The sequence below is a fragment of the Heliangelus exortis genome, chromosome 2 (assembly GCF_036169615.1).
Source record: "Heliangelus exortis chromosome 2, bHelExo1.hap1, whole genome shotgun sequence".
Classification (NCBI taxonomy): domain Eukaryota; kingdom Metazoa; phylum Chordata; class Aves; order Apodiformes; family Trochilidae; genus Heliangelus; species Heliangelus exortis.
In genome coordinates this window covers 21065269-21093188 of record NC_092423.1, presented here as the reverse complement: position 1 = coordinate 21093188, position 27920 = coordinate 21065269, and the positions used below count along the sequence as shown (strand labels likewise).

The 27920-nt window shown below is 38.3% G+C and overlaps 2 protein-coding genes across 8 annotated transcripts in view; both read right to left on the bottom strand.

Annotated features, from left to right (window-relative positions):
• The window catches only part of CUBN (cubilin), a 140407-nt gene extending 135158 nt beyond the window's left edge, over positions 1–5249 (bottom strand). For both annotated transcript variants that reach the window (XM_071735142.1, XM_071735143.1), the window contains exons 1-6: positions 5044–5249; positions 4760–4889; positions 4304–4396; positions 3281–3319; positions 2408–2509; positions 1428–1531 (exon numbers count right to left, since the gene is read on the bottom strand). In XM_071735142.1, the coding sequence (XP_071591243.1) occupies positions 1428–1531; positions 2408–2509; positions 3281–3319; positions 4304–4396; positions 4760–4889; positions 5044–5156 (581 nt within the window). In that variant the 5' untranslated portion in view covers positions 5157–5249. The remainder of the gene's footprint in view (positions 1–1427; positions 1532–2407; positions 2510–3280; positions 3320–4303; positions 4397–4759; positions 4890–5043) is intronic.
• An 8464-nt stretch (positions 5250–13713) lies between these two features.
• Positions 13714–27920, bottom strand: part of TRDMT1 (tRNA aspartic acid methyltransferase 1) — a 29158-nt gene continuing 14951 nt past the window's right edge. For 5 of the 6 annotated variants that reach the window (XM_071735135.1, XM_071735136.1, XM_071735138.1 and 2 more), the window contains 7 exons: positions 26494–26559; positions 25285–25354; positions 24360–24443; positions 23505–23875; positions 19673–19730; positions 18566–18695; positions 13714–14453 (listed from right to left, as the gene is read on the bottom strand). In XM_071735135.1, coding sequence (XP_071591236.1) covers positions 14353–14453; positions 18566–18695; positions 19673–19730; positions 23505–23875; positions 24360–24443; positions 25285–25354; positions 26494–26559 — 880 coding nt within the window. In that variant the 3' untranslated portion in view covers positions 13714–14352. The remainder of the gene's footprint in view (positions 14454–18565; positions 18696–19672; positions 19731–23504; positions 23876–24359; positions 24444–25284; positions 25355–26493; positions 26560–27920) is intronic. The other variant, XM_071735137.1, reaches the window with a different exon arrangement.

Here is a 27920-nt window from a genome sequence, read left to right as displayed (position 1 = left end):
GTAGTTCAGGTACCACGGAGGGCAAGAATACACTGGGGAAAAAAACCTTACAGGAATCATGACTGTACTGACAGAATGACACCACTTGCAAGAAAGGCAGAGAGTTTGTCCTTTTAAACCTCAATTCAGTCACACACCTGTACACCACATCTCCAAGCACAATAAGAAACAACAAGTAAAGGCAGGCTGATATGCGTATCACTTCCTTGATAATTGTCTGTGTTGGGGACAGTTGTGGACCCTCATATGCAGACCTAGAAACATCCTTTAAAATCAAAGCAAAGCTGACAGGAAGTGTCACATGCCAGTGTGATGCTCAACAGACTGTGTTAGTGCTGAAGTGTGAGTAACACTGCAAGAAAGATTCCCTTGTGTGAAGTTCTTTCAAGAACTGACAAAGCACTATAAGCCACTGTTACACCAAGCAAATATTTGTGGGGGCTAAGATTTTTGTGCTGATACAGAAGACAAAATGCTGTGCAGAAAGCTGTGGCATGCTCTCCAGTCTGCTTGTTCCAATTGCACAGGGAGAGCTTTCTATTGTATCTGAAAGTTATTTATTTACCAGATTATTTGACATTTTGGAAAATAAAATGCAGAACGTTCAGGTTGGCTTGTCCTGTTAATAAGAGCACGTTTCCTGAGGAGCTGTGCCCAGCAAGAGCAGGATATGCTCCAGGGATCTCATGTCTGTGGGGGCCCAGGCAGGGGCAGCTCAGGCACCCTCCTGGCCAGCTGGCTGCAGACAGGATTGCTCCTCCCTTGCTGCCTGGCAGCTCTAAGTGCTGCAGCCTCAGCAGTACCTGTATTTCTGGAGGGGGTGAAGGAATCTCCCAGAGTTATGTGATGTGCTGGGAATACCAGTGATCAAGAGTGTCTATCCATATCTTCAAAAGGTTTTCAACAACTAAAAACTTTTGCAGGGCCAAAGCTTTACCCTTTTCACCTCTTCCATCTCCTCACTCCCTACGGTCTCCAGGGTTAGGTAACAGCTGAGGGATGATGATGTGGCAGTGATAGGTGGGGACATTGCTGTGTGCTGGTTACAGACCAACGTGTTGCTTCCCACTGCCCCATCAAGAGACCACGGTGCACTAAACTTCCATTAAAGCATCTGCACATACAACAGAAAATCAAGTCACTGGAGCTAATCTGTGCTTCACAGCCTCGTTCCCCAGCACAACTCTGTGATGAATTTGGTTCTTGCTGCTCTTCATGTATTGGAGAAGACAATGGCTTCAGGGGGGCTTCCGTGTCTGGGGCTGGCTCAGGTGTACTGTGCGTTAAGAGTTTCATATTCTCTCAGACTACAAGAGATTATAGTGCATAGCTAATAAACAGACTTAATTCTAGAATTTATGCTGCAGTTGTGACACAGAGTACAAGAATAACAGTATTTTACATAGTGTACTGTTTTTAAAAGTTACCTGTAGCTGCCTGGTGTGTTCACACAAGTGGCTCCATTCTGGCAGCCTAATGCTGTTCCAGCATAAAGGTGGCATTCATTAACATCCTCTGAACACTGGGGACCCTAAAACGAAATGGAAAACCAGTTTATTTTCCAAATAACCGAGAAATTCAGCAAACCATGGACCCAGTATTTTATTATATATTTTAATATGAGATTATAACATCCCATAACCATGAGATGTTATCAACACAGCTTTCCTATGAAACATTATAACACAACTATTTTTCAGTTGCATTTCTGTGACCCTGGTTATGCCCCTACTTTCCAACTTCCTAGCAAAACATTCTGAAAACTTTCTTTCCAGCTGTTTCCATCAGGAGATGCTGGTTTATTAGGACTGAGAGCAGAGCAATTTTGCCTCAAATCTTGCTGGGAAAACTTTTAGGTTGAGAGCCTTTGAAAACAAGATATGACTTTTCCATGTCTGCTGAATGTAACAGCACCATTAATGTCTTTGTAAAGTCTTTGGATTTCATAAATTCAGAACGGGACTGATTATTTACATGCCCATTTGTTTTATTCATTTGAGCTTGAATAAAAATCCTTCCCTTCCCCCATTCTCTCCCTATCCTTGTGTAAGATCAACAGCAAGGCATGAAGTTCAGTCTGGTCAGCAAAATCTGAACACTAATTTTCTGCTGTGGGAATTGCCAAGCATCACTGGCTTCATGGGCCATTGCCTGCATATAAAAATGCAGGGTCAGGCCCAGTGGTTTGGGCTTCATTCCTTTTTGATACATGTATGGATATTGTTGAGGAGTAAATCTGCTCCTGTTCAACCAAATGATGAGTGTGATACTGCTGCTTTGCTGATCAGTGTATCTTACTCTGCCCTGAGCAACCCTAAAAAGCTATGCTTTGTCAAAATTATACTTAGCCAGGTTTATCCCTAAAGTTAAAACTCATGCTCCATATTCAAGGATTCTAAAGTCTCACCTTCCAGTTGCTGGGACAGAGGCAAAAGAAACCATCCAGTGAGTTTACACAGATCCCTGAGTTCTCGCAGGGGTTACTGCTGCAAGCTTTCCTCTGGATAGCCTGAAACCCAGAAAAAGTGCCAAAAATTAAGTTCCTTCTTATTTAGTGTTTCATTAACATTTACCTAAAAGACAAACCTTTTACATTTTTTTTCCTCATTCTTTCTTGTGTCATCTCTCCCCACTCCCTATTGTCAGCAAGGTTGATCTGTAAAAGTTTTGAGCTGTTTCACTCATATCTACACAGAAAGACTAATATGCTTGGGCTTACAAAGGACAAGGGCTCCAAGCCCTCAGATTAAAAATGCCCTGTAAAAAGTAAAGATTAACAGGGACTGTTCTTTGGCAGCAGACTGTGGGACTGGATGGAGGGCTATCTTGTCTTCTTGATTCCACAGGTGACTCATCTGACAACTCCTTTTACAGCTGTAGCTGTGGCTTGTCACAAGCCCAATGAAGATGTAGGTGACAATTGAAAATTAGCTATTTCCAGTACAATATAAAATCTACTTTGAACTCTACAATCTTCATCTTGACAGATTAGTGAAGGAAGAGTTTACTTCTCCTTGGTATCTAGCTGTTGTTCTTGAGTCTACAACTGCTTTTCCTTTAAGGAATGGAGGCTCCTACACAGTTTATATTTTGTAAAAAGGCATTTCACCATCTCCTCTACAAATATTGGCTTTTTTGATCTTCTCTTAGCAAAAATAATTTTCCTGAGTAAAACATGAGAGGGAAAAAATCATAGCTATTTAATCACTGTAGTCTCACTTTATTTACTCGGGACTGTTTTTTTCTTTTTTGATCTCTACTTTGCTTCTGATTTACTCACCTGCTCTAAGCTTTGAAGTGTGTTGTCAAGACTTGCAACCTGCAAAAGAAATGCAAATTACATTTTGCTTGGTATGAAAGTGACCTCAGAGGCACATGCTGGATGCTGGTAGTTTACAAAGGATTATCCTTTGAGAAAAGAAAATAGCTGGTATGTGAAACCAGGTGACAATCACATTCAAATCAGGCCCCATTCACTGGGATTTCAATGGTTTAGGCTCTTCAGAAAATGACAACTTGAATATATCCCACTTTGGCTCCAAAAAGCAAGACTCAGTCTTGTGAAGATGTATTCAGGTGCTCAGAAATGGGAACGTGAATTTCCAACAGGACTGTTTGGATGCTCACGTGCATGGAAAGGACAGAAGGCCAGGACAGGAGACTGAAATCCAAGAAAATGTTGACCATATCTCAATGGGTTATAACCACAAAGAGCAAGCTACAAATGAATTGGGGAATATGCTGGATATGTATTAGCATGGTTTCCCTAAAGAGAGGTCTCGCAGAGTATAAAATATTTTTCTGTAACACTGTAACAAAAGACAGAGTAAGTCAGAAAGTTTCAGAATCTTTTGCTGGAGAAAAGACGATCGTAGCAGGGAAAAGACAAAATTTCTCCATACATTTTTCTTTTCCATTGCAAAACCCTGTAACTCATTTCACCTGTAACTCCTATACATCTGTAGCATGTATAGGAACATATGTGGTCCTTTTCCTGAACTGAGATTTTGTTTGTATAAATATTGGTGGATACAGTCCATAGAGATGTTGACAGGGATCAAAACAGTAATCCTGGTAACTGGAAATTAAGGGATTTACAGGAATTATGATATATAATATATTATCTCCAGAGTTACTGAGTAAGTCTCTTTCCATTAAACATAGACTCCTAGCTGATGTTAAATATGGACTCTGCCCCAGCTCCCTGAACCTGAGTCAAGAAATACTCAAATGAATAAGGTAACAATCTGAGGAATGCAAAAGTAGAAATGCTGGAGAAGGCTACTACAAGGGTATGGCTCACCTTGGAGGTCAGCAGATCAACCTTATGGGACAAGTTCTGAGAGGCATCACTGGCTTTTTTAAGTTCTTGAATCTCTGATTTAATTTCTCTCATCTAAATTTAAACAATAGACATTATGTGAAACAAACTTGGGTTTTTTAAAAGCTTATAAATATAAACAAGCTTTGTTTTTTTTTCAAAAACTCAGGAAAGTTTCATTGTTGTTTAACTTTACTATTATAAAGCTGACTTAAATGCAGAGAGCTCAGAGAGTTACATGCACAATTTAATCTTTTAATTATTTTCTGTAGTTGCATGATAAAAAGCATGCAATAACTTTCATATTAGAATGCAGACACAGATAATGTAACAGTCATATAAAACACATAAAACATTTCCTAAGACAAATTCTGATGACAAACTATTAACACGCAAAACTGAAAATTAAAACACATTAAGAAAAAGCCACTATATCACCTGGCTAAAATGTTCTGCAAGGTCTTCTTCATTAATTTTTATTTTCCCCAACGGTCCAGTTCTAAATTCAATATTTTTGCTGGAGCCAGTGTAGAACACTAAATTACCCTGTTCTGAGGACAAACGAGGCCTGTTGTATTATGGAAAAAATAAAGAGAACATTTAGTTATACATATCTGCCAAAAAGTATGCAAAAAAGAGCTGCAGTAAAGCTGTTCTGTTCCCATTACTGGTACTTAAAAGCCTCCATATGAACAAATGCATCTGCAAGCCATGGTACTCACTGTTCATCATAAATGGCTCTTTTCTGCCTCTTTTTTCCATTGTGGTTTGATTCACATCTCAATCCAGTAAGCAGTAAAAATGCAACCAAAAGCCCAGGAGCAGCCCAAAGCATTGCTCTCCTCCAGCTGCCCTGCGTTTGGAGTGAAACCTCCAGTGCTCAATTGCACTGCTGTGAGCCCAGATGCCCTTTGCTCTCACACAGCTCTTTATTCACAGGGTGCCCATGCTGCTGTCTTGTCTTGCAAGGGTGAACTTTATCTCAGGTATCTTAATTAAAGATTGACAGCATGCACATCACCTAGACAATATATGCATTTTTATCTTTTTCTCTTTTGGTTTCAGGACCTTTGAAAGAGCATTAATTGAAATCTGCCTGTATTTTATCATAATGCCTTTGACCTTTGTACAGCTGAGCACCCCTGTGTCTCAGGGGACCTTGCAACGGGCAGCAGTCTGCTGAGGCAATGGCTTATCTCCCCACATGCAGGCAAAGAAAGAAAGATTATTTGACAACCTGAATTGTTACAGAAGAAAAAAAAAAAAAACAACAACAAAAAACCCCAACAAAACCAAAAAACCCCAAAACATACAAAAAACCAAAGCAAACCCAAACCCAAACCAAACAACAACAAAAACCAAACAAACAAAAATAAAAACAACAATAACAACAACAACAACAAAACAAAACAACCCCCAAAAAACCACTAGCCCCTCCATATAAAACCCACTGTGTCTGGCAAGGAATAACTGTATTGAAAGAGAAGCTTCCAGCCAGGAATTCATTGGGCAGATGACACAAACAAGTTAGCAGTACCAAACAGCATTCCATAGATTATAACAGAAAACCCCAAATTTAACCAAATACGGTTGCTCTGACTCAAGGATGTGTCAGTTCCCAGATGCTGGGGAGACAATCACACACAAAGGGGACTGCATTTTGTTCAGTAGGTGTAAACTGTTTTCATTGCACATAGTAGGGCTCCCAGATTCAGGGCCAGACACAGACAATATAGAAGACCAAGGAAGCACTAAAAAGAGGCTCAAAAGTAATTAAAAAATAATATTAATTTAAAATAAAAAATATTAATCTTGATGCCATTTTCCTCTACCCTTCAGAGGTACCTCACAGTCTTCTCAAAAGACACATCCCACCCAGTTGCTTCTCAGTTCTCTTTCTGAGGCTCAGACTGTTGCTGCTAGAAGCCATGGCAGAGACCACATCCCACATCCCCTTTGCCTTTGCCAGAATCCCCATATTCCCCTTCCACAAGACCTTGCTGTGCTTTCCTCTCCCTGCTTAGGAGAGCTTTGTGCTACTTTTCCTTCCTCATGCTAGAAGCTACCTGAACCTCCAGACCCACCACCATGTTTTTGATCCGCCATTTTGCTTAGCGGACACCACATTCAAGTTGCTCACATTTCAAAACTCAAAGGAGAAGAAAGAAGTAGCAAGAGTTGTAGCTGTTCTTGCTTTAAGGGAACAGTAGCCACCACTCACTTATCTTTTAAGCCCCAGAACTTCATGGAGGCCCCAGAGCTCCTGCACTTCCCAGCCTCAGCCTTCCCTTCTGCTCCGGTTTACACTTGCCATGTACTGATGTCCCACAGATATGCAGGACATGCCCTGGAGCTGGGGGATTGAATGAACTCCACAGCTTTCACAGACAGAAATGTTAAGAGGTCAAAGCACCCTGGTAAGAGATTGAATGTGGTGTCAAAAAATATTAATGTCCTCTGAAAAAGAGACTGATGTCGACTGTGAAAATAAGTGTGATGCCAAAACAGCTCATGGTTATGGTGCTGACACAGATGATAATTTGATCTCTGCCATGAATAACTATGATGCCCAAGATAGCAGCTGCATCCCAACACCTCCATTATCTTCTGTTGTTTGCATAGAAAATATATTTTTCTTACATTTTATTATCTGTGTTTTTAGAAACTGAACTCAGAATTCTGAGCAGCGTGAGCCTGCTGACCATCCTTCTGGTGCTCACACAGACCCTGCTGCTGGTAACCCAACAGTTACTGATGCTGCCTGGAGGTCTGGAAGCTTCTCCTGAACCCACAGGGGACAGCCCATCCCAGCAGGCACCGGTGCAGTGGCAGCAGCTCAGTGTTCTGGACATTCACCTGCTCTGCAGCAGCCTGTGGCCTCCAGAAGACTGTGTCCCACCTGTTGTGGTTAGACCAGAGGAACACCAGGAGGAATTCCCATGTGTTGTCCTTCACCATCACAGGGAAGAGTGTTACGAAAATACAAAATTGTATCCTCAGTTGTTGGAAACTATCACTGTCCATTCAATCCAAATGACCTACAGTATTTTACCTCAACTGAAAATCTTTCCCTCCACATTTTTTTCTTTACCATTATTCTCTTTTCTTTGAAACCTCTGTTCAGGAATAGGGGAGAACAGATGAATTACTGATGTTTCTGTCTAGGTCTTGAAACAGCTTTTGCCCCTGGGTATCCTGGTACATTAAACTAGTGCTCCCTAGCATACTTCATGCCAGTTCTGACATCTGTCTGGGGTTTTTTGTTCATGTTGGATTGTTTCTTTTGTTTGTTTGTTTGTTTGTTTTTTAACACTTTACTGAATTTTTAGAACTCTCAGTTGAGTGTCAACTTGAAGAAACTCTGGCCAACTGAATCTGCACCTCTTAGCAGACTGGTTGAATGTATGGATATGTTTCAAGGACTTTTTCACAAAGTCTGTTGTATGTTTTCAGCCTGGACTTCTGCTGTGACCCACAGAATCCTTCCTTTGCATGCCAAGTATGGATCACCCTTCTCTGCTGCCTGCCAATCTTTAATACAAGCTTCCTTTTCAAACTAATTTACTCACATATACCAAATGACCAATACGCAATAAAGCATAGAGGACAGAGAGAAAGGGATTAATGCAAGAGGGAAGAAATTCACTTTCTCTCACACAGGTTTTATGGCTTAGAAAATGTTTGTTCTGAAGACCAGGTGACTATGCACTGATGATAAGATGGAGAGCTCTGGACATCTATCTAAAACTTGCATGACACGCTATTTTCCATTACCTTAACCCTTCCAGATTTTAGTTAATTTACTCTCTCTTCCCCATTAATGCACCTCAGACTGGCCAAGTTGAGAAATATACAAACCATCTTAAGGAGAAAAATAGGTCCACACCTTTTAATTTTACTGAAATACATTGGACATAGTTTTGGAAGAACAGAATGGAAACCCTGCAAATGTTTGGCATAAGAATAGGGGCTGTTCTTTCTAACAAGAAGAGCTGGCACGAACCCCTCCTCCTGGGGGATTGTTTATCGCCTCACTGACATGAGTATGTGAGATATAGGTACTGTACAGATTTCCCAGGTAATAGTGGAAATTTGGTTGAGGTTTATCCTGGACTACAAGGGACTGCAATTTATCACCATCTTGTGTAGTTGTGTGAAATGAAATGGTGCTATCCCTGTACCTTTCCAGCAGTATGTGCCTGCAATGCAAAGATATTGCTAGAGAAGACAACAGTTGGCTCAGATTATGGCCAAAAATTCAATACACATTAATTGCACCTAGGAAGCCAAGTGAAATAGACATGGCACAAGTCTGTGACAATGCTTCCTTTTTATATAGAGGAGTTATTCCTGTGAGTTCCCACCTAGCTAATTTTTAATGGAAAACTAAAGGGTAATCTTTCATTTTGCCCTAAAGATGCAAAAAAGATCCGTGGTATGTTATGACTCACATTACATTCAAGGAGCTCTATGTTCCGCTTATGCTGCAGTCTTCAACACAAGGACACAGAGCTCCTTGAATGTGTCCAGAGAGACACTAAAATGATCAGAGGGGTGGAGCACCTCCTCTATGAAGGCAGCTGAGGAAGTTGGGTTTGTTCAGCCAAGACAAGAGGAGGCTCCAAGGTGACCTTATAGCAACCTTTCAGTATCTGAAGGGGGCCTACAAGAAAGCTGAGGTGGGGCTTTTTACATGGGTGTGTAGCAAGAGGATGAGGAGAAATGGTTTAAAACTTGAAGAGGGGAGATTTAGGTTAGACATTAGGAAAAAATTCTTTCCAGTGAGGGTGGTGAGACATGGGTACAGGTTGCCCAAGGAAATTGTGGCTGCCCCCTCCCTGGAAGTGTTCAAGGGCAGGTTGGATGGGGCCTCAAGGAACCTGGTCTAGTGGAGGTGTCCCTGCCCACACAGGGGGGTTGGAACTAGGTGATCTTTAATGTCCCTTCTAACCCTACCCCTTCTATAATTCTATGAAATATTTGCAAATAATTATAAATCCATCCCCAGTTTAATCTGAGTTCCCATTCAGCTGACGTCATGTCTCCCAGTACTTCCATCTTCATTTCTCTGGATCATCTTCCATCTTTCCTCTCTCTAAGAATATTCCAGTGTTGTAAAGTGACACAGGAGATATGAAGCAGCACTGTTACACCTGTAGCACAAATGTGCAAATTGTTGGTGCAAACAATTCTCCACATTAAATTCAGCACTTCCTGCATGTCCCTACAGCTCCGAGACAACCAAGCACGAACCTGGTATTTGAGCCTAACAGAGGATCAACAACCACAAAGTCTACATCAAACAGGGGTGTCTCTGAAAAATAACATTCCCCTCACCTATATGGTCTATATACACCTTACCCCTGTGGTCTATAGGTTCCCTCATCTATGACCACCCATCATCACTTCCTTCTCTTCACATGTCTCTGGCAGGTTTTACAGCTGCAGCACCTTCCCAATGGCTGCAGCACCTGCAAGGCTCCCATTTCCCACACCACTATTTTAATAGTAAATAAATGAGGTAAGCTTTGATTTGGTTAACTAATTCAGCTGGAATTGATTCATTGTCCTAAATCTTCATAGGTTCCTTTATCAAAAAGAAGGCAGTTGTAACATGTATTAGTTTTTTAGATTCATTAAGAGACTTGTATTGTGGTTCCTCTGCCTTTCTGATTTTTCTTTCTACACGTTGTTTCTACATACTACCAACCACTTTGATTCTTCCTATTTTCTGTTTCATTTTTTGAAATTAGGTTCACAAAAAGTTTCCAGTCAGTTACATTGGCTTTGTTCTTCCCTATTGATTATTCCAGTCCTTTTAGCACATTCCGATTGCTTTAACGTACACTGGAGTTATTTTTAGGGAATTCCATTTGCATTGTCACCCTTTTCCACTAATAACCCTAAAGCCACGAATGGACCTGGCTGCACAACCTCCGTCAGATTTGTTCTATTCTGTCATGTTGGTTTTATTGAGAGGCTTAGACCTGAGCTGTGTTCATAAATCATTTACTGTGTATTGGTGCCATGATTACAAATATTGGCATCCTGTCACCATTAAAACATAAGGAAGTGAGAGTGACCAGACTGGGTTACAAAAAGATCCATCTAAGTCAGTCCCCTGTCTCCAACAGTGGCTAGGAGCAAACTGTTAGGAAATGCAGGGAACATGAATAATAGAATCACAAAATGGCATGGGTTGGAAGGGATCCCCAAAGATCATCTTGTTCCAACACCTCCCACTTTCTTCCATGAACTTTTCCAGTATTCTCCTGAACTCTGCCCCAGGCTTCACCTTACACCACATGTATAATGAATGAGTAATGCCACATGGTAAGATCAATGTACAGTCAAAATGCCAATCAGAAATATTAATTCTGAGTAGAATCCCATTTTAAGGGTAACATTAATTAAAAAATTGATTTTTTAAATACATACAGGGCAAGCATTTGCACTAATAAAAACTATTACTGTCTAGCTATGAGAAAATATATTAGCACAAACAATGTGCCTTGCTTTCAAATATCAGATTGTAATTTTAAATATTTGTAACTAGTGCATGGAAAAAAGCATCAGACAAACATGCTCCTAAAAAAGCTGGGATTCCAGGATGTAGTCTTGTCTTTAAAATTACAGAGACATCCCACTGGAGCAGATTTTAGGGACTATTTTGCTGCAGAGTGTTCTGAATCCCAGTAAAGGGTAACCAGATTGGCCACCTGAGATTCCCTCAAACAGCCCTCTCTCACTAAACTGATGCATTTCACTCAGTTTTAGTCCCTCCAACTCTGCTTCCTGCTTCATCAGAGCTCTTACCAAAAGATCCCTTGTCTGTGCTTCCTCAGACTCTCCAAAGTACCAGGCAGAGGAAAGTCAAAGAGAACAACCCAGTTGTCTTCACAGATGGCTGCCTGGTCATCTAAGGCCATATATTTCTTTTCTTCAACAGCTTTATAAATTCCCCAACTCTTGCAACCAAATAGAGTTTAAAATAACACAAATCCTTTCATTCTTTTCACAGTAACATTTAAACTGACATATTATCACTACTCAATACTTCATTTTCCTTGGTGACTCGGATATCAGTTATCTATTCAAACAACTTGTTATTAAACAAGCATCAACTTCCCCTAACGAGGTTTTAACACTAGAATGCTCATGTTTGCACAGGCAAAAGGAAAATGGCTACTGGAATTCATTTTGAGCTCCATGCCTAGTTTCTTGTAACTTTCACAGGATTTTTCCTTTGGCCGTTTCTACATTATACTAGATAGAAAAAGTCTGTATGACTGCCCATAAATGCCCGGTGTTCTGAACTGATTATTACTTTACCTCCTCCAAGTCCTTACTAATGTGTCACACTTTTTAAATATGCAGAAAAAAAACACACAGAAGACATGTGGTTTCAAATATCTAAAAATCTATTAGTGGGAACACAAGCACATCACCTCACTCATATAAGGTAATGTGTATCAGCTGGGCAGTGTAAGTGACCTACAAAACCAAAAATGAGATTCTGGAAATCTCCTTCCATTCCCTGAGCTGTCTTCCAGATTTCACTCATTTACCCTTTCAGCTGCTTTTGTAATCATATTCAATTGCTGTGAAAATGCTTAAGCTGAAGTTGTAAAGTGCAGCACTGAAGTAGACTACAAAGTACTGATGATTAGGAGACTGCTCAGAAAAGGAAGCAATCTGATCAGCAAGTGAGGTCAAGCAGGTGCAACCCAATACAGCTCAGTAAACCAGACTATTAATGACTAAACAGATGGGATAAAAAACATTCAAGTTAGCTGCACTGGTAAGACAGGCTTAGCAGGGGTAAAATAACACCAATAGATGTTTACAACCCTGAAATCTGTTCTTTTAGCTTCTTCAGAAACAGCTCTGATTTTCAAACAGATTTTACTCTTCACAATCACACTATATTTCAATTCACTGTCAACATGCAGCAGGCTGTATTGCTCTATCAGTTTTAGATGCAGCTAGGAAAGCTTTCTACTTACACTGCAATATTACTTAATTATGAGTGGCATATAAATCAAAAATATGCTTTATAGACTAAGAAATTGAAAACTAATTGTTAATACAACTATTTTGCCTAATTATTATAGCAAGACAAAACAGACTATTTATTTGGTGTAGCAGAAAGAAAACCCAATTTATACATAAAATTTATATTCTTTGCTTTCATTTCAGTGTTTGGATCATATGGAAATAGGAATATCAGTTGCTACCTAACACTTCTCCCCAGACTAAGACCATGTATCTACCAGTTATTGATCTGTCTGCTTAATCTAGACAGTAACCACCTTATAAGCAGACAACTATGATACATAATACCATCAAAACCACACTTTGGAGTTTAGTAGACACAGACTATTGTTAACCTAGTACTTTTTTGCCATTGCAGTACCACAACAGATCAGATAAAGATAGAGGCCAACCTCATCCTTCCCTAGGGCCTAGTCCAGAGCTCCTTTAGGAGAATTCATTTCCATTTCTCTTTTATAGCTGGAACAGTGCAAGGTCTAAATGCTTGTAGGGAATAAGAGAGGCTGAAGTCAGACAACCCAAGTTTTTCCTGGTGTACCAGTCCAGAAGCAGCATGCAAAATCAAAACTGAAGAAGAAATACACAAGGCATCAGAATAAGGTAAAGCATAGCACAATGATAACAACACCAAGTTTATTTTGTTTTTCAGGACTACCACAGTTGAAAATAGCTGCAGTATCATGACAGCAGCTCTGTTCTCCATGGTATTAGTTTCTCCTGCATTACCAAGCCTAGATGTAATACACCTCAACTGTTCCTATTTCATCCCACAAAAAGAAAAAACACAATTAAACCCAGTCTTTTTCAGGACTGGTGGCTTTGACAACTTACTGCTTTGGTGCACAGGAACTGTGATCAATGTACGAAATCCTTCAGTTTCGTGACACACCAGTTTCCTAATGGATGCTTAATAAATACCATCTCACCTTTTCCTCCCTCAAGCTGCTTTTGTCTCTATAATATTGCCTGTAAGAAAAAATAAAACCCAAAACACGTGCTTCTTTAGAAGGTTTTTTATAGTTTTCTCTATAGTTTCGGAGACATTTAACTCAGTAGATTTCATTAATAAAAGAAACAATCAGTCCATCTTTATGAGATGGTGCAGAACAGTGGCACCCTGGATGGCTACATGCAGTGGTTTCTCCTCAACATACACTCTTAATTCTAGTATTACTATCAAGTTTTGTGAAGAAATCTTCAGAAGTTCTGCAAGAACCTAAATACAGAGCTTTTATTTTAAAATTTTTTGTTCTTTATATGTATGTCTTTGGTAGGGAACAATGATTTTATCCTCAATAATAAAAATAAGAATAGAAACAGACAAGTTATTGTCAGGGTTGTTATAATATTGAAATAGTTTTATTCAACTGTTCCTAAACAAAGCATCCCAGATAGATACAGATGAGTTCCAGAAACCTACAAGTATTTAAAGAGGATGAGACAACCATAAACTAAGGATGACAATGAGTCTTTCTAAAAATCATGTACTGAATGCTTTAACTACAAAAAAACCCATCAGAATTTCAGACCATACACACAGTCTTTTAATAATGTATCACTGATATTTACAGATTAAGACATTTAACATGTAGAACCTGGACTCCGCATGTAATTAAAAGAGCTATAAATTTACAGCCTTTTTACACTGTACTGAGAAGACAGTTTTAAGATAAAATAGAAGAGTATTATAAATTTTCATTGAGGTAAATATAAATGCTGCTTTTTTCATTTTGTAAACTAAAAAGGACATTTAAATAATGCAATTAATTTCTGGACATTTCCATTTAAATAAAATATCTCTACAGTGCAAATCCACCAAAAAAGCAAAGTATTAAAATGTACCAGAACTGGTCGGCAAAATGTCTAGACAGATATTTTGGTAAGTTATCATTTTTGTTCAGCTGCCATCAGATTCCTCTTGAAAGATGGAAGTATTTTTTGCCACCAGTCCATACTGATCAGATTCAGGTTCTAAATTATCCAAGTAGAAGGGAGATCAGTTTTGACACCACATGTACATTGAGGCTGTTTCCCAGCAGACGGTAGCACTGCTTTGTTGTTACTTTGTGAGGAAAGCCTAAAACAAAAACATATAGTACATAATCATTAGTTTGGGTTTGTTCCTAGCTTTTAATCTATTCCTTTTTTTTTTTCAGAGAACAGTTCTTAATGCACTGATTACAGATGGCATCACCCACTCCTTATGCTACAAAAACAACTCCCAAGCAGTTCATTGGGTTTGTATAAGTTCTTCCTCTAGCAGTACTGCTATCTCTAAAGTTTAGCAAGCCTCAAAACATTTCTCATGTAACTAATGTCATTCTACCTTCTTTTCATATAGCCCAACACACCCAGGAGTCTCAGGGACGGGAAGAAGCACCTAAAACACTGCAAAACCACTACTCCAGAGAATATCCAGAAGAACATGACCACAGCAGAAAGGAAAAGTGTTTATTTTGCAGTTGGTTCAAACTCTGTTTCTCAATAAGCTTTATGTGGTACTTCCAATCTGAGCCTCTGAAACTGGTTAAGGCAAATCAAATGAGTCTTGCAGTGCAATATACAACCAGGACACATTAAGTTAAGAGAAAGGCTTCCTCAGTGAGTGATCAAGCAGCTGAAAAATTTGCCATGCAATTTAATGCTGACCCTATTAGATGCACTCAGAAATACAGAGAGCATCTGAAACATCTTTCACATGGTAAGTGCATCAATTGGCAAAGAGAAGTGAGGCCCAGAAAAATTGAACTTGTCCAGGTATTGTGAAAGGGCTGTGTTGTGTATTGAGCACACAAAAGTGACCAAGCTTCTGAGAATGCAAAAGCTGTCACCAGCCAGCTGGTCTGCTGTAACTGTCCTTGCTTGCACTCTTTGCTTACTCCAGCTGTGAGCTAAAGTGCATTTGCTTCAACTTGAGTGCAAGATGAACAGCAGTGGTGATTCAGCTGTTAAGGTCATTTGCTACACTGCTGAAACTTCATTACATTCAATTATTTGATTATTCCTTAAGCAGAAAACCTAACTTTGAACTCAAGGTCATCAACAGATGACCAGATTACTTCTGATGCATAAAGACGTGTGTGCAAGTAACAATATGTATGTTCTGAGGTTTTCATAGCACTTCAGAAAAAGCCACTTCCATAGATTTCTCAGTAGAGAACATGGTTGGACAGTTGCTTAACCAATGACAGAAAGCTGAGCAGGAGGTGGTGTCTGGGAGGAGTTGTTCCATCCTTTTCTGCCAGTTATTAATGTCTCAATTGTGGACTGCTTTGGTAAACACATCTTCTGCCAGCTCCATCCATCCACCCTGCCCAGCTTTCTGACACTCACATTTGGGCAACCATCCTCTCTCTGGAACAATCATTTGCACACCCTTAGATGGAGTTTTCATATTAAATTCACTGAATAAGGTACAGAATCTACATGTTTTAAAAGAATATATAAAAATAAATATATATTTATGCACATACCCACATCCATGTGGCCAAGAAGCTTATCTGAACCCTAAAAATACCTCTTGGCAACTAAATTGAATGAATTTTCAGTACTCATGTTTTCCTTTATCCCAAGCCTCTTTCATCTGCCTGTTAACATTATCTTGTACCTTCCATCTTCTTGGCTCAGAAGTAGCCTCCACCAGGACAGATTTAACAACTCATAGTTTGCTGGTACTTCCTGCACAGCCCTCACCATATCCTTCAGGCAGTGCACACCACTTGATGTTGTGGTCTTGACACCACACACTAGCACCCTGTGCTGATTTGCACTCAGCTGCCATTTGTTTCCTAATGGCTCACATACACCACTAACATGAAAAATGGAAAAGGCATCCTGACACTCACTCTCATGAAAGCAGGGCACAGGTGCAAGAATGCTCTGATCACTTTTAATGATATTACTGTGGGACCCACAGCAGTGGCTAAGACAAATGACTGCAGTATTTCACTGACCTATAGTGTAATTCCTATTTATACATTTAGATGTTAAAAGCACAAATAAATCTGTTAATGTTAAGAACAAACAATAATCTTAACTCTGGATCTCGCATATTGGAAAAGGCCATCAATTTGTTAAAATATAAAACTGCACAGACACAGTCATTTCTTCTGATAATAATGTAGCTGCAGCTCATAACAGCATCTGTTACAAAGCTTCCTGACATTCTCTTCCCTTCATTTGCAGCTTATAGCTCTCTCATTCTTTAGCTTTTTAGACCAACAAGAGATTTGCAGTGGGTAAATCTCCTTTCTGTTGTTGAACATTTCAGGAGAAATATTGCCTTCATTGTAACACACAGGAGCAGATAAATTAAAGCACATTTTCCTCTGAAAATACCACACTTCACAATAATGACTTAAAATTTAAAATAGGAGAAATGGTGTCAGGGGAACACCCTTTGCTGCAACCATAAACACAGCAACTTTCAGAAGAAATAAAACATAGATTGCAAATCCTCAAAAGAAACTTATAGTAACTAAATTCACAACATATTTCTATCAGCCTGGAGTTGAGTAATGCTTTTTTTAAAGTACAAAGTGGGAAATGTTTTAGATTAAATACAAAGGAAAGAAATGTCAGACTTGTGACTCAGCACAGTGGGAAAGGCTTCTTCTGCCCATGAATCAGGAGTATGCATGATAGGAAGCCACTGGATAAGAGGGCTTGTTTCATATGTTATGGAAGTTGGAAAAGTAGTTTAGCAAAGAAAAGATCTGCAAAAATTGTGAAGAAGGTAACATGATTAAAGTAGAAGGTTACTGAACTCAGAGGTGGAATCTGTCCCTGTCCCTCCCTCCACAGTTTGCAGGTGACAAAAGACACACTTGCTAAATGAGCGCTTAGTGGATGGTGACAACCTGGACACTCCTCAGATTCAGAAGCTTGACTGTCTTGAGAGTTTGCTTCTGGTTTTCAAAAATACTGAAGCTCACAGCTGTCCCTGAAGATGAGCTCTGAAGAGTGGAAGCACAATAATATTCCAAGCACTCTGAAATAGGGAAGGTCAGGTTTTGCAAACTGAACACCCTAAACTAATGGGGTCATCCAACCATAAATCTCTCCACTGTGTCAGTTCTCCCTCTGTAGAGTTCAAGCAATATTAACCCTACAACACCTCTCAGTTATGTTGCAAAGACTGATTTAACATTTGGAGAACACAAGCTGTATTTTAAAGAAGGAGAAAATGGGCTACTCTGTGCTCAGCTGGGAGCCTGAACAGCACAATAAACCTACACAAGCCCAAGACAGCCCTGTTTAGCATAAAACAAGCAAGGTTAGTGCTGACAACTCTATCCTTTGACTTTTCAACCTCGATAATGTTCTTTTAATATAATAATTTTTAATAAAACTGTAAGTAATAAATGAGAAAAACTAAAACTGCAAAAGGAAAATATACATTAGCACACCTCAGAATTCTAAGTGATTGAGGAAGTTAAAGAAAATATAGCAAGTTACTCAAGATTGGTGGTGTCTTATTGTATGGATGCTTGTGTTGCTGAGGGACAGTAAATTGATCTGGCTGCAGCAGGCAAGACTCCTTAGCAGGTAGTAAACAGCTACATTTTCTTGGCTGACTTTTTTTTCATATGAGAAACTCTTGATTAATTTAGATCAGGCTTAATTCTGGTTGACCTGTGTCCAGTGCACTGCTATTGCTGAGTATGGTACCTTGACTCCCCTTGTCCACAGAACAATTAGAAAATGAAGTCACTGACCAAAGTCTAGGACTGCCTTTTCTAGAAAACAGAGATTACTTAAAAGATCATTAACTGAAGAGTTTAGTTACTCTTGAACAAAGAAGTATTTGTATCTTCTGAAATTCCCTTTGTCAGCAGCTGCAAATGCATGGAAGGGAGAAAGCAAGCAGCTCCAACCCCAAGAACCACTAAGAAACCTCCCAAACTGGCAGGATATATTGAACTTACCATTCAGTAATGGTAAAATTTCCTTGCCAGAACTTTTTTCTTAGTTTAAGAAGATAAATCTAACCACGGAAACTGGCTCTTATAAAATGCAAAAAAATACTGGAAATTCAGAGAAATTCAGAGTTAGCTAAATAACAAGAATCAACCATACAAACTGAGCTGTCTGGAAAAAAAATGTCAAATGAAACCATGGATTAGTCCCCAGTCAAAAGACTCCATTGGCATTCCTGAAGCACAGAAATGGGTACTTTGTAGCACATACCAAATTCCAGAGGGAATCCATGAAGATTTGCTATTTCTCTTGGGGTAAAGTACCTCAGTTTTAATGTTGACAATTTCATAAGCTTCTCTTCTTCTGGTAGTTCCTCAATGTATTTAAACACTGATTCAAGCTATGAAGAATATCCAAAACAACAGGTATCACCAGCCAAATATTCATCACATGCCAAATATTTAAAATTTAACACATCTTAACAGAATATTTCTTTGATTATGACAGTGCCAAATAGTATATTTTCTTTGACAGTATGATTTGTGCTATATTTTTGCAGCCAGTATGTCCAGAAAGAAATCAATGCTACCATGAGGATATTCATCATTCCAGTTAAAAGCTATACCAATACTTAATGTGGCAAAGGACTATAAAAATTATTAATGAAAGGACAGTGACTTAATATGACTGCATAACAGACCATGCACACAAATTCAGCTGTATGGATGCAGCTGTTTTAATACATTCACTCCAAGATTATGCTGAATTCCAAAGCTGCATTCTTCTTATGCTTAGAAATACCACATAGTATTAGTGAACAGCACAGAAGTGCAAGGGGAGGTGCTTACGTGCAAAACAGACTTTGTGAAAAGTATCTTTGAATGCTGATTCACCAATACATTTATTTATACCTTCCCCAAAGCCAAAATACCACTTTATGGTGAACTTCATATTAGCATCAGAACTTTTCAAAATACTGTATCTTCCCAGATAAACAATATTTTTGAAATTCAAACACATTAAACACTTGAAAATACTTACTGGATCATCTGCGTACAAAAACTGGGTCTAGAGTCACAACACCGTCCTGCATTTTACCCATATAATTAAAAATTGGTAATGTTTTTACATATCTTTGAAATCTCTGTATGACACTACAGAAAATAAAATAATAGCAGCCCACATTCTCCATAGAGAGAAGCACACAAATCCTTTTGACTTAAATACACTGGTTTTAGGAACATGAAGTAAATCAATTGAAAACTCAGTAGTCATAAAATGTAGTTTTAAAACTTTTTTGTTATCCTATTCAAAGTAACGAAGCAGAAAAGAGAAGAAAACCAAGTAATTTTCCTACATTATTCACCACATGCTTACCTGTACATCTACTGCTGTCTGCAAAACTGAGCCTGTCCCTTCTACATAGTGTCCATACCTTAATAAGAACAGTAACAATTAATATCATCATGAGACCTCAGAGTACTTAGTAAAGTACTTGTACACTCTACAGCTGTAAAGATGCAGAGAAGCTAATTATGTTCCTTTGCTTTGATTAACAAATAGTCTCCTGGACAGTTAAAAAGGGCTATCTCCATTGCACAAACCAACTTTACATTAAGGCAAAATGTGTTTAAGACCAAATAGTTGTAGGGTTCAAATAGCCAAAAAAGGACCAATAGTGTGAGCCTCCATCTTTTATATCAATCCATTAGGAACAAAGTGGTTCAGTCATGTTTAACATTTGTTTGCTTGTGGACTTTCCACAAAGGGAAGGGTTGGGAGGTACCCAGGCACCTATGCAAAGCAGCAGAAGAAAGAAAGAATGAAAAAGAAGAAACAGAAATTAAATCCAACTAAAAAGTATGAAACTTACATCCTAAAAATGTTTGAAAACTTCTATAGATGCTTTGTGGTTGACTGTGAAACAACATGTTTATTCTGTAGTCTCTTCCAGGCTATCAATTAAATAAAATTATGGGCTTTCAGAAACAAGCTCTGTTGGTCTAACTCATAGTGTTTGCATGTCCTGAACAGAAAGAGACTGAGTCAAGTCAACAGATGGCATTTGTACAGTGGAACAACTTCAGAAGATCCCCTGATCTACATAAATCATTTACAGCTACTATTCTCTAGTTTTATCTGTGCATCTATAAAGACAGTTGTAAAGGTCTTCTGCTCCACTTGGGGCCCATTCTAAAACAAGGCATTGGAACAATTTTTGTTTCAAGCCTTTCAAATTTCACCATGAATATAGAAATAGCCTCCTTTCAGCACAGATACAATGACATAGCATGGGTCAATCTTGAGAATTTCTTCACTTGGAAAAGCTGACAAGTAGCTCTGCCAATGTCAGTGAAAGCAGCACTCCTTTTAAAATAAAGTGCTAGCAAATCTTCCTTAGGATCAGAACAAAAGGCCCTAAACAGTTATTAAAAACACATGGAATTGAACTGTATTGTAAATAAATCACCTTTAACTGGTTAGTAGAATACCGAAAACAAAACAAAGTTTAACAACGTAACACACAAAGCACTGAGGAATCCTGATCTTATATAGCAGCATTGTACATTTATCTCAGCCAAAATAACTAAATGAGGATAAATTTTAATGTGGTAAAGTGGTATTTTAGTTTTAGTGGGGGGAAAGAATCTTCTAATAGGATCCATAAAATACACCAGTATAAATAATTGGCACTTAGACTACAGAACTGACCAAAAAAATCCAGTTGGTGTAAAAGTGGTTTGGAGGCTGGGGGTGTTTTACACAATGGGTTTTTAAACACTAATGTGGGCAGACAGCCAATGTCAGCTGGATTATTATTAGTAGTACTATTACAGCTGCTGACTAGAAAAAAAATTAACATTCCTACCTTAGAATCAGAACATAATTAAAGATGGGAATTTTTGTCACAGTACAAAATGATACATTGATTTTCTGACATTTCATTACCAGTTATAATGAAATAAGTTAGCTTAAGAAATTAAACTTTTCAGTTTTCACCTAACTCCTGATTTCCCCCCTCTAGTTCCATAAGCTTTCAAAAAAATCTTTTAATTTCACACACATATTGTTTCTACATTATTGCTAACTAAAAGGTAATTTCCACAATGCAAGAGTTTCTGTAACTAATATTACACTATTTTAGAAGGTATTGCTTGTCTTGTCAATAGCACACCAAAAATATACAAGTAATTCTATAATGTTTATATATATAGTAGTAGTTTTCTAGGACACTAACTCTGTCCTTTAAAATAGACAGTTTTCTCTCAGAACTTCAGTAACCACAAACACTCCTAAGTGAAACCGTGGTGTTTGCAGTTTCAAGGAAGTCAGTAATCACCTCCAATTTCCTAGGAGGATCATGTGCTCAATCTCTCACGCACCACAGGCCTTTACATTTTGCCCTACACTGCACCAATGCCTCTCAGAAGACATACTGGTATGACAAAGATAGAAAAGCAAATAACACTGATTAAATATTGGTGTTTGCAGTTCCTGAATTAGCAAGGACTGAAGAGGCATACTAGGATTATCCTTATCACACAAACCTTGCTGGAACACCAATCAGAACTCAGGGAAATCTCAGTCCCAAAGCTCAGTGTGATATGTGTGATAGATGCCAGAAAAGCATCTCAGCAGAGCAATTCTCACTACTACTTGGAGTGTTGTTCTGCTCCAGTCAAGGTGCTCTTTCCTAAATTTCATGTTTTAGGGAAACATAAAAACAGAACTCCTAGCACACATAGAGCAGCAACTTATTCTTAGCCTCAGAAAGTGACCTGGAGGAAACCCAACGTGTCATTATAATTTTCTTCTTAATGCAAAGCTGTAAATTTTATTAACGAATTTAGAACTATATAGGAAACCTTCCTTCCTGAAGACTCTAAAAAACTGGAAAAAAAATGGTTACTCAGATTCCTACATTTTGAGCCAAGAACAAACTATCTGGCCTGGGTCCTCCCACATCAGCAGGAGGGTAACAGTCACAGTCCAGGTCAGATTTCCCACCACTTCTTATGAAGAATTCATTTGAACTCCTCAGGAGACTCACTCAGTGTGGTTTTGACAAACATGACCCAAAACTGCCATGGCACATTTTACTGAAAACATAAGTGGTCAATTTATTTTTGATGAAATTTACAGCATAGATGACATACATAACAGATCATTCTGACCTAAGGTTTTTATTTTACTATTTCAGTCAAGGAACAGATGCCACAAGATGCTGACTCCCTCTGAAAATCTGTATGTATGTCAATGAGAACTGGGGAAATGCCTTCCTGTTGCATAAATTTTGAATTTCTGAAATTCTCTTCTCAGCTTCTTTTATTTTCAAAAACTTGAAATTGTGAAATCTGCAGAAATGCTGACAACCTGTCAGTTTAATTTCTACTAACATAAAAAAAAAAAGTATAAATCAGCTTTAACTCCTCAACCAGGCCATTTTGTTAAAACATTCAGAGAATTAAAAGAAAACCCAAAACTAATCTAATTGGAAAAATTCACTGATATTAATGTTTCCCACAAACTTCCAGGCTCCAATTGGTATCTTCTAATACAAAATACAAATGCATTCAGTGGAAAAACTCCCGACTGGTTGTCTGTGGGGTTTCAGAACACTCAACAACCTCTGGCAGTCAAAACTGCAAAGTACAAATCAGAAAACTACTAGACAGAAAGAGACTGATGCTCTGCTCCATCAAATATGATTTGAAATGCAACAGCATAACTGGTTTTATGACATATGGCAAATCTACAGCTATTCTGACCTACACAGCTGAAAAATCCAATAAATCAATAAAATGTACAGTGGAGACAATTTTAATGAGGAATGGATCTGTCATGCATGACACTTTGTAACTTCATTGAGCAATATGAAAAAAATTCATTAATGAATCAGTACTATACCAGTCTATTGGAACCATATTTCCTCAGGGGTAATTAAGCTTCTGTGAAGGTCAACAACAAATGGCACTGTCTTTGGTAAATGCCTTTTTGGAGTGGACACATGATGTTCTGCCAGATTCTCATGCTGGCATTCCACTGGATCAGGAAGCACACTATATAAGGAGATTTTTTTTTTTTTTTTTTTTTAAAGAGGCCTGCGTGTTTTTTTTATGAAATGGTTCTCCTTGTTTTTACACTACACAAGCAAAAAGAGTTAAAGTTTCAGGACATGATTAAGCAGTACATTTTCTTTGCAACTCACCCTTTTGTAAAGCATGTGGATCTCCGACAGGTAGGTTTAACAATGTCTAACACGAAAGCATAGCGCAATAAGGACTTTGGTGGTAAGAAATACTGACTCATGTCTTCATTTTCCTCTTCCAAGAAATCTTTTAGCATTTGAATAGAGGAATCATTGTCCTGACCATATTTCCTTTCCATTTCTTCTACTGTTTCAAGCTTAAAAAGAAAAGCCCCTTTTGATAAACTCTTCTTAGTTCTGCAATCAGGACCAATGTTTGCGTGCAGATTCTTCTCTTCAGAAGGCAAGGAAGAACAAACTTCACCCTCTTTGTCAGCAGCTTTGTTCTCAAATATGTCTTGTAGATCCTGATCTGGGAACCTTGTCAAAATCTAGGAACAAATAGCAAGAAAAAGATATTCAAGAATTCCATTTGATAAACAACAGCAGACTCTGCAGTAAGAATTCCTTCAGAGATGTGCAGAATCAAGCAGGTAACTTCAATGTTATTTTCACAAAGATTTCAAAAAAGGTTAGCATCAAGATTTGCTGACCTACTAGCAGTGATGTCAGGATCAAAAGCAAACAATTGGCTCTGCAAAAAGACCTTTCCAAAGGTGTGAAAAGGGTAGGAGAATGTATGTTTTTCTAGCCCAATATCAGCAACTGTCCCCCAACTGTTTGAAGCCATCTAAGTCACTGCTATGCATTTCATAGAAAACTCAGTATGCAGCCAAAAAAAAGAGGCAGAATTTAACTTTTCTGCTGGTACCACTTTTCCCCTCTCTCCTTTCATCAACACACACTACTAAACTGAAAATTTAACACACAATCTTCATGAAACAAAGCCAATTCAAGTAACACTAACAGACTTACCTGACCAGGAGCTTGAAAGGAAAATGGTTCTTCATGAAGCTTTGCAATTAGAAAATATCGCAGTCTAGAATTGGGAATGCCAAGCTGTAAGCAAAATTCAAAAGCCTTTAGTCCATAGAGAGAAGAAGTAGTCTGTAGTGTCATAAAAGTTACCTACCACTATATACAGTAATAGAACTATGCCACGCTAATGTATGTCCTAAGCACATAACTTTTATGCCTAGATATTCTCAAGGAAACAAGTGGGCAATTATTCTTGGTGCCTCCTGATTTTTACTTTGTAAATGAACAGGAATGTAAACAAACTTTTATGTGAGTAAAAGAAAGAAAAAAGAAAAAGAAAAATGGCATGGATCACAATTTCTTTGGACAGACACTACCCGCTTTCTAGAAAAAATGAAAAGTCATCTCATTGCCTTTTTCAGCCTCAGCAAACATACCACAACTGGTTTTCAAACAAGCTTCTATCAGTTTTCTCAGATAAATATAGTACTACACCAAACCCATTTAGTCTTGTTCAATCTGAAATACCTCTCAACTCTTTTTTCAGTTGCCAGGGAAACATGCAAACAAAGCTCCTCCTCCCACAAATGACACAGTCACATTTTCTGTGCTGAGAAATTCACAGGCATCAGCACTTCTGAAGCAATGAGGCTCCTGCAGGGAAAACCACCTTCCTGGTCATGGTGTAAATATCTGCCTTCTTGAAAAATATCAAGTGGCAGCAAAGCAATGTGGGACAGCAGTATGATTATGCCAATTTACTGATGGGAAATCAAAAGTCATGCCAGATGGCTTTCTCATTAGAGGAGCAGCTTCAGTTCTGGGCATGTCTCTCTTCTTATACAATAGATAGATTTCAAATCTTCTTTGGCTCAGTGCAGTTAAAACAGTTAAATAATATTAAAGCAATATCAGTACTCACACAAGTTGGAGACAAGAGAAATTCTTGATATTTATATCCACATGTTTCTAGTGTTCGCAAAAGTTCATTTCTGGCAGTAAAGAGAATTGACAAGCAATTATTTTTTTTTTTTTTACTCCCTTCAAACAACTTGTAGGCTCTTTTATCCTAATTTAATTTGTTTTTAATACAATTCCTTAGCTAGCACGACATTCAGCATACACAATGAAAGAAGCGGACAGGAAATTACAGATATGAAGTTACCCATTTTTGAAATAGAAGACAACTGTGACCTGTGCCTGGCATCATATGTGACACTGCATCCCAAGTGTTGTAAAAGAAAGCAACTATTCTGACTGGGGTGTTTTCTGAACTACAACTTTTTCCAAACCCTGGCCAGCAAGGTGGTAGCCTAGGGAATCACAGGCTCTGCAGCAGCAGCCTGAACCTCCAATAACATGTTCCAGTGTTCACAGAGGACTGCCACAAACTTAACCAGTGAGAGCTGAACATGTCTCCCACATGCCTGCCATGTTCATTAAGGAGCATGGTATTCAGGATGGCTGCTCTCTGGGTGCTTTAAGGAATGCTGTAGAAAGGTCTCAGCCTTCTCATTTCCAGCAAGAAATGAGAAGGAAGACCACAACCTCCTTCTCTAGCTTTGCCCGCAAGAAGAGAAAGCTCCTGATGTTATGAGGCAACTTACTGACAACTCTCCTCTTCCACATTTAAGACATTATATACAGTCTTCAGACTATATTTATGGACCATGTGATCGCAGCTCTGAACCAGTGATAATCTACTTTCAACAAAGGTACTGCTCTCTGCTGTGCTCTTACCACAAGACACCAAGATTTGAATGATTATGTCCTGTCAAGGGTAAAACTCCAAAACCTCTGAGTGTTATACCTACTGCTATTTTATTTTGAAAATTAATATTGACCCTAAGGGACATAAAATTATCAAATAAAACAAATGAGATAGCTTGTTATATTTTATCTTCTTAGATAAAATTCTTATTCTTAGAGGAGTCTAGTTATTTAGCAAGATTTTTTCACAACCTAATATTTTCATTCCTAAATTAAAACAGTATTTTTAACTCACAGCTGTCAGCTGTCCCATCTCATTCTATTTTGTTAACTTAAATCCTAGGAAATAAAAATCCTGCCTTCCCCTTCTAAAGAACATGTCCTTTACTAGAAACAAAAACCTCCATAAGTTAGACTTTACCTCGCAGAAGAGGATTCAAAGCCTTTAACATTTTCTAAGAGAAGGTATTTTGGAAGCTTCTGGAGCCTACAAGGAAAATAAAAAGGATCAACAAATCAAAGCAACAAGATGTAAACTACATTTTATTCATCCACAGATTTGTTTAGCTACAAGCAAGATCAAAGCACTTCCACATTATGCTAGCTGTTGGAAATTCAGCACCCTTCAGGAAATGTACCTCAACTTTCACAGTTGCCTAGATCAAATCATTCCCAACTACTTCTAACACATTCCCATCTAAATACTACTTCTGGTAATTATAAATGTTAAAACAAAAAACAAAAGAAAAAAAACCAAAACCAAACCAAATCAAACCAAACCAAAACAACAACAACAAAACAAACAAACAAACAAACAAAAAAAAAAAAAAAAAAAAAAAAAAAAAAAACAAAACAAAAAAAAAAAAAAAAACCCACCCACAACCAAACAAAAACCTAAAACAAAAGCCTAAAAGCTGTATGTAGTTCAGATGGACTGCTTTAACTTCCTGTACCCCGTGCATGTACAGCTGAAAATGCTTACCACTGCTCATTTCCTAAAGCATAATATTGTCATTCAACAAGCTGATTTTGTAATGGAATGATAATTATTTGGTAAAAAAAGATTACTATTTAGCCGTGGAACAGTAAACTTCTGGTTTAAAGTAACTAAACCTGAAATAAATGTAAAAGTGACTCTTGCTTTGGCAGGGGTGTTGTTGTAATTTATGCTCTCCAGAAGTCCCTTCCAAGCCATACCATTCTATGACTCCAAGTGTCCCATCAACTCTAGTGGTAACACATCAGAATCAGTATTTATCCGATTGCTTTAAGAAATCAGACAATATAATACAACAATCAGACGTATAATACAACAACCAGGCATATAAAAAAGATATAGATATTCTCAGTTTTCCATATTTAGCTTTTTCATTGTGGTGGTAGAAGGGGCAGAAAGGAGATGCCTGAGGCTTAACAAGATCAGTGCAGAGGTCTGGAAACAGACTCATTCCAAAAACAGCATTTTAAATCTCTGGAGAAAGGAACACGCCTAAACTGTGCCAGGGACAATTCTAACAATTTAGGAGCACAGACAATTCAGACTTAAGTCTCTGGGAACATCCCTAGGACCAATTAACTCTCTACTAAGGTTAATGTAGACACAGAATGTCTGTCACACATTGGGATCTTGGAACAGCACCCAGAAACAGGAGAGTAGTGCCATCAGACAGCAGCTGAGTGCTTATTTAAGTCCATAAGTAACTTTGGACTTCCACTGCTACAAATCACAGCAAAATTTGTTTTATCACGTTCTTAACTACCATAATTAAAGACATTCACATGAAGAATTAAAGAACTAAAGTGTTTCAGAAGAAATTGGAAAATGTACAAGATACCATGCCAAATTTT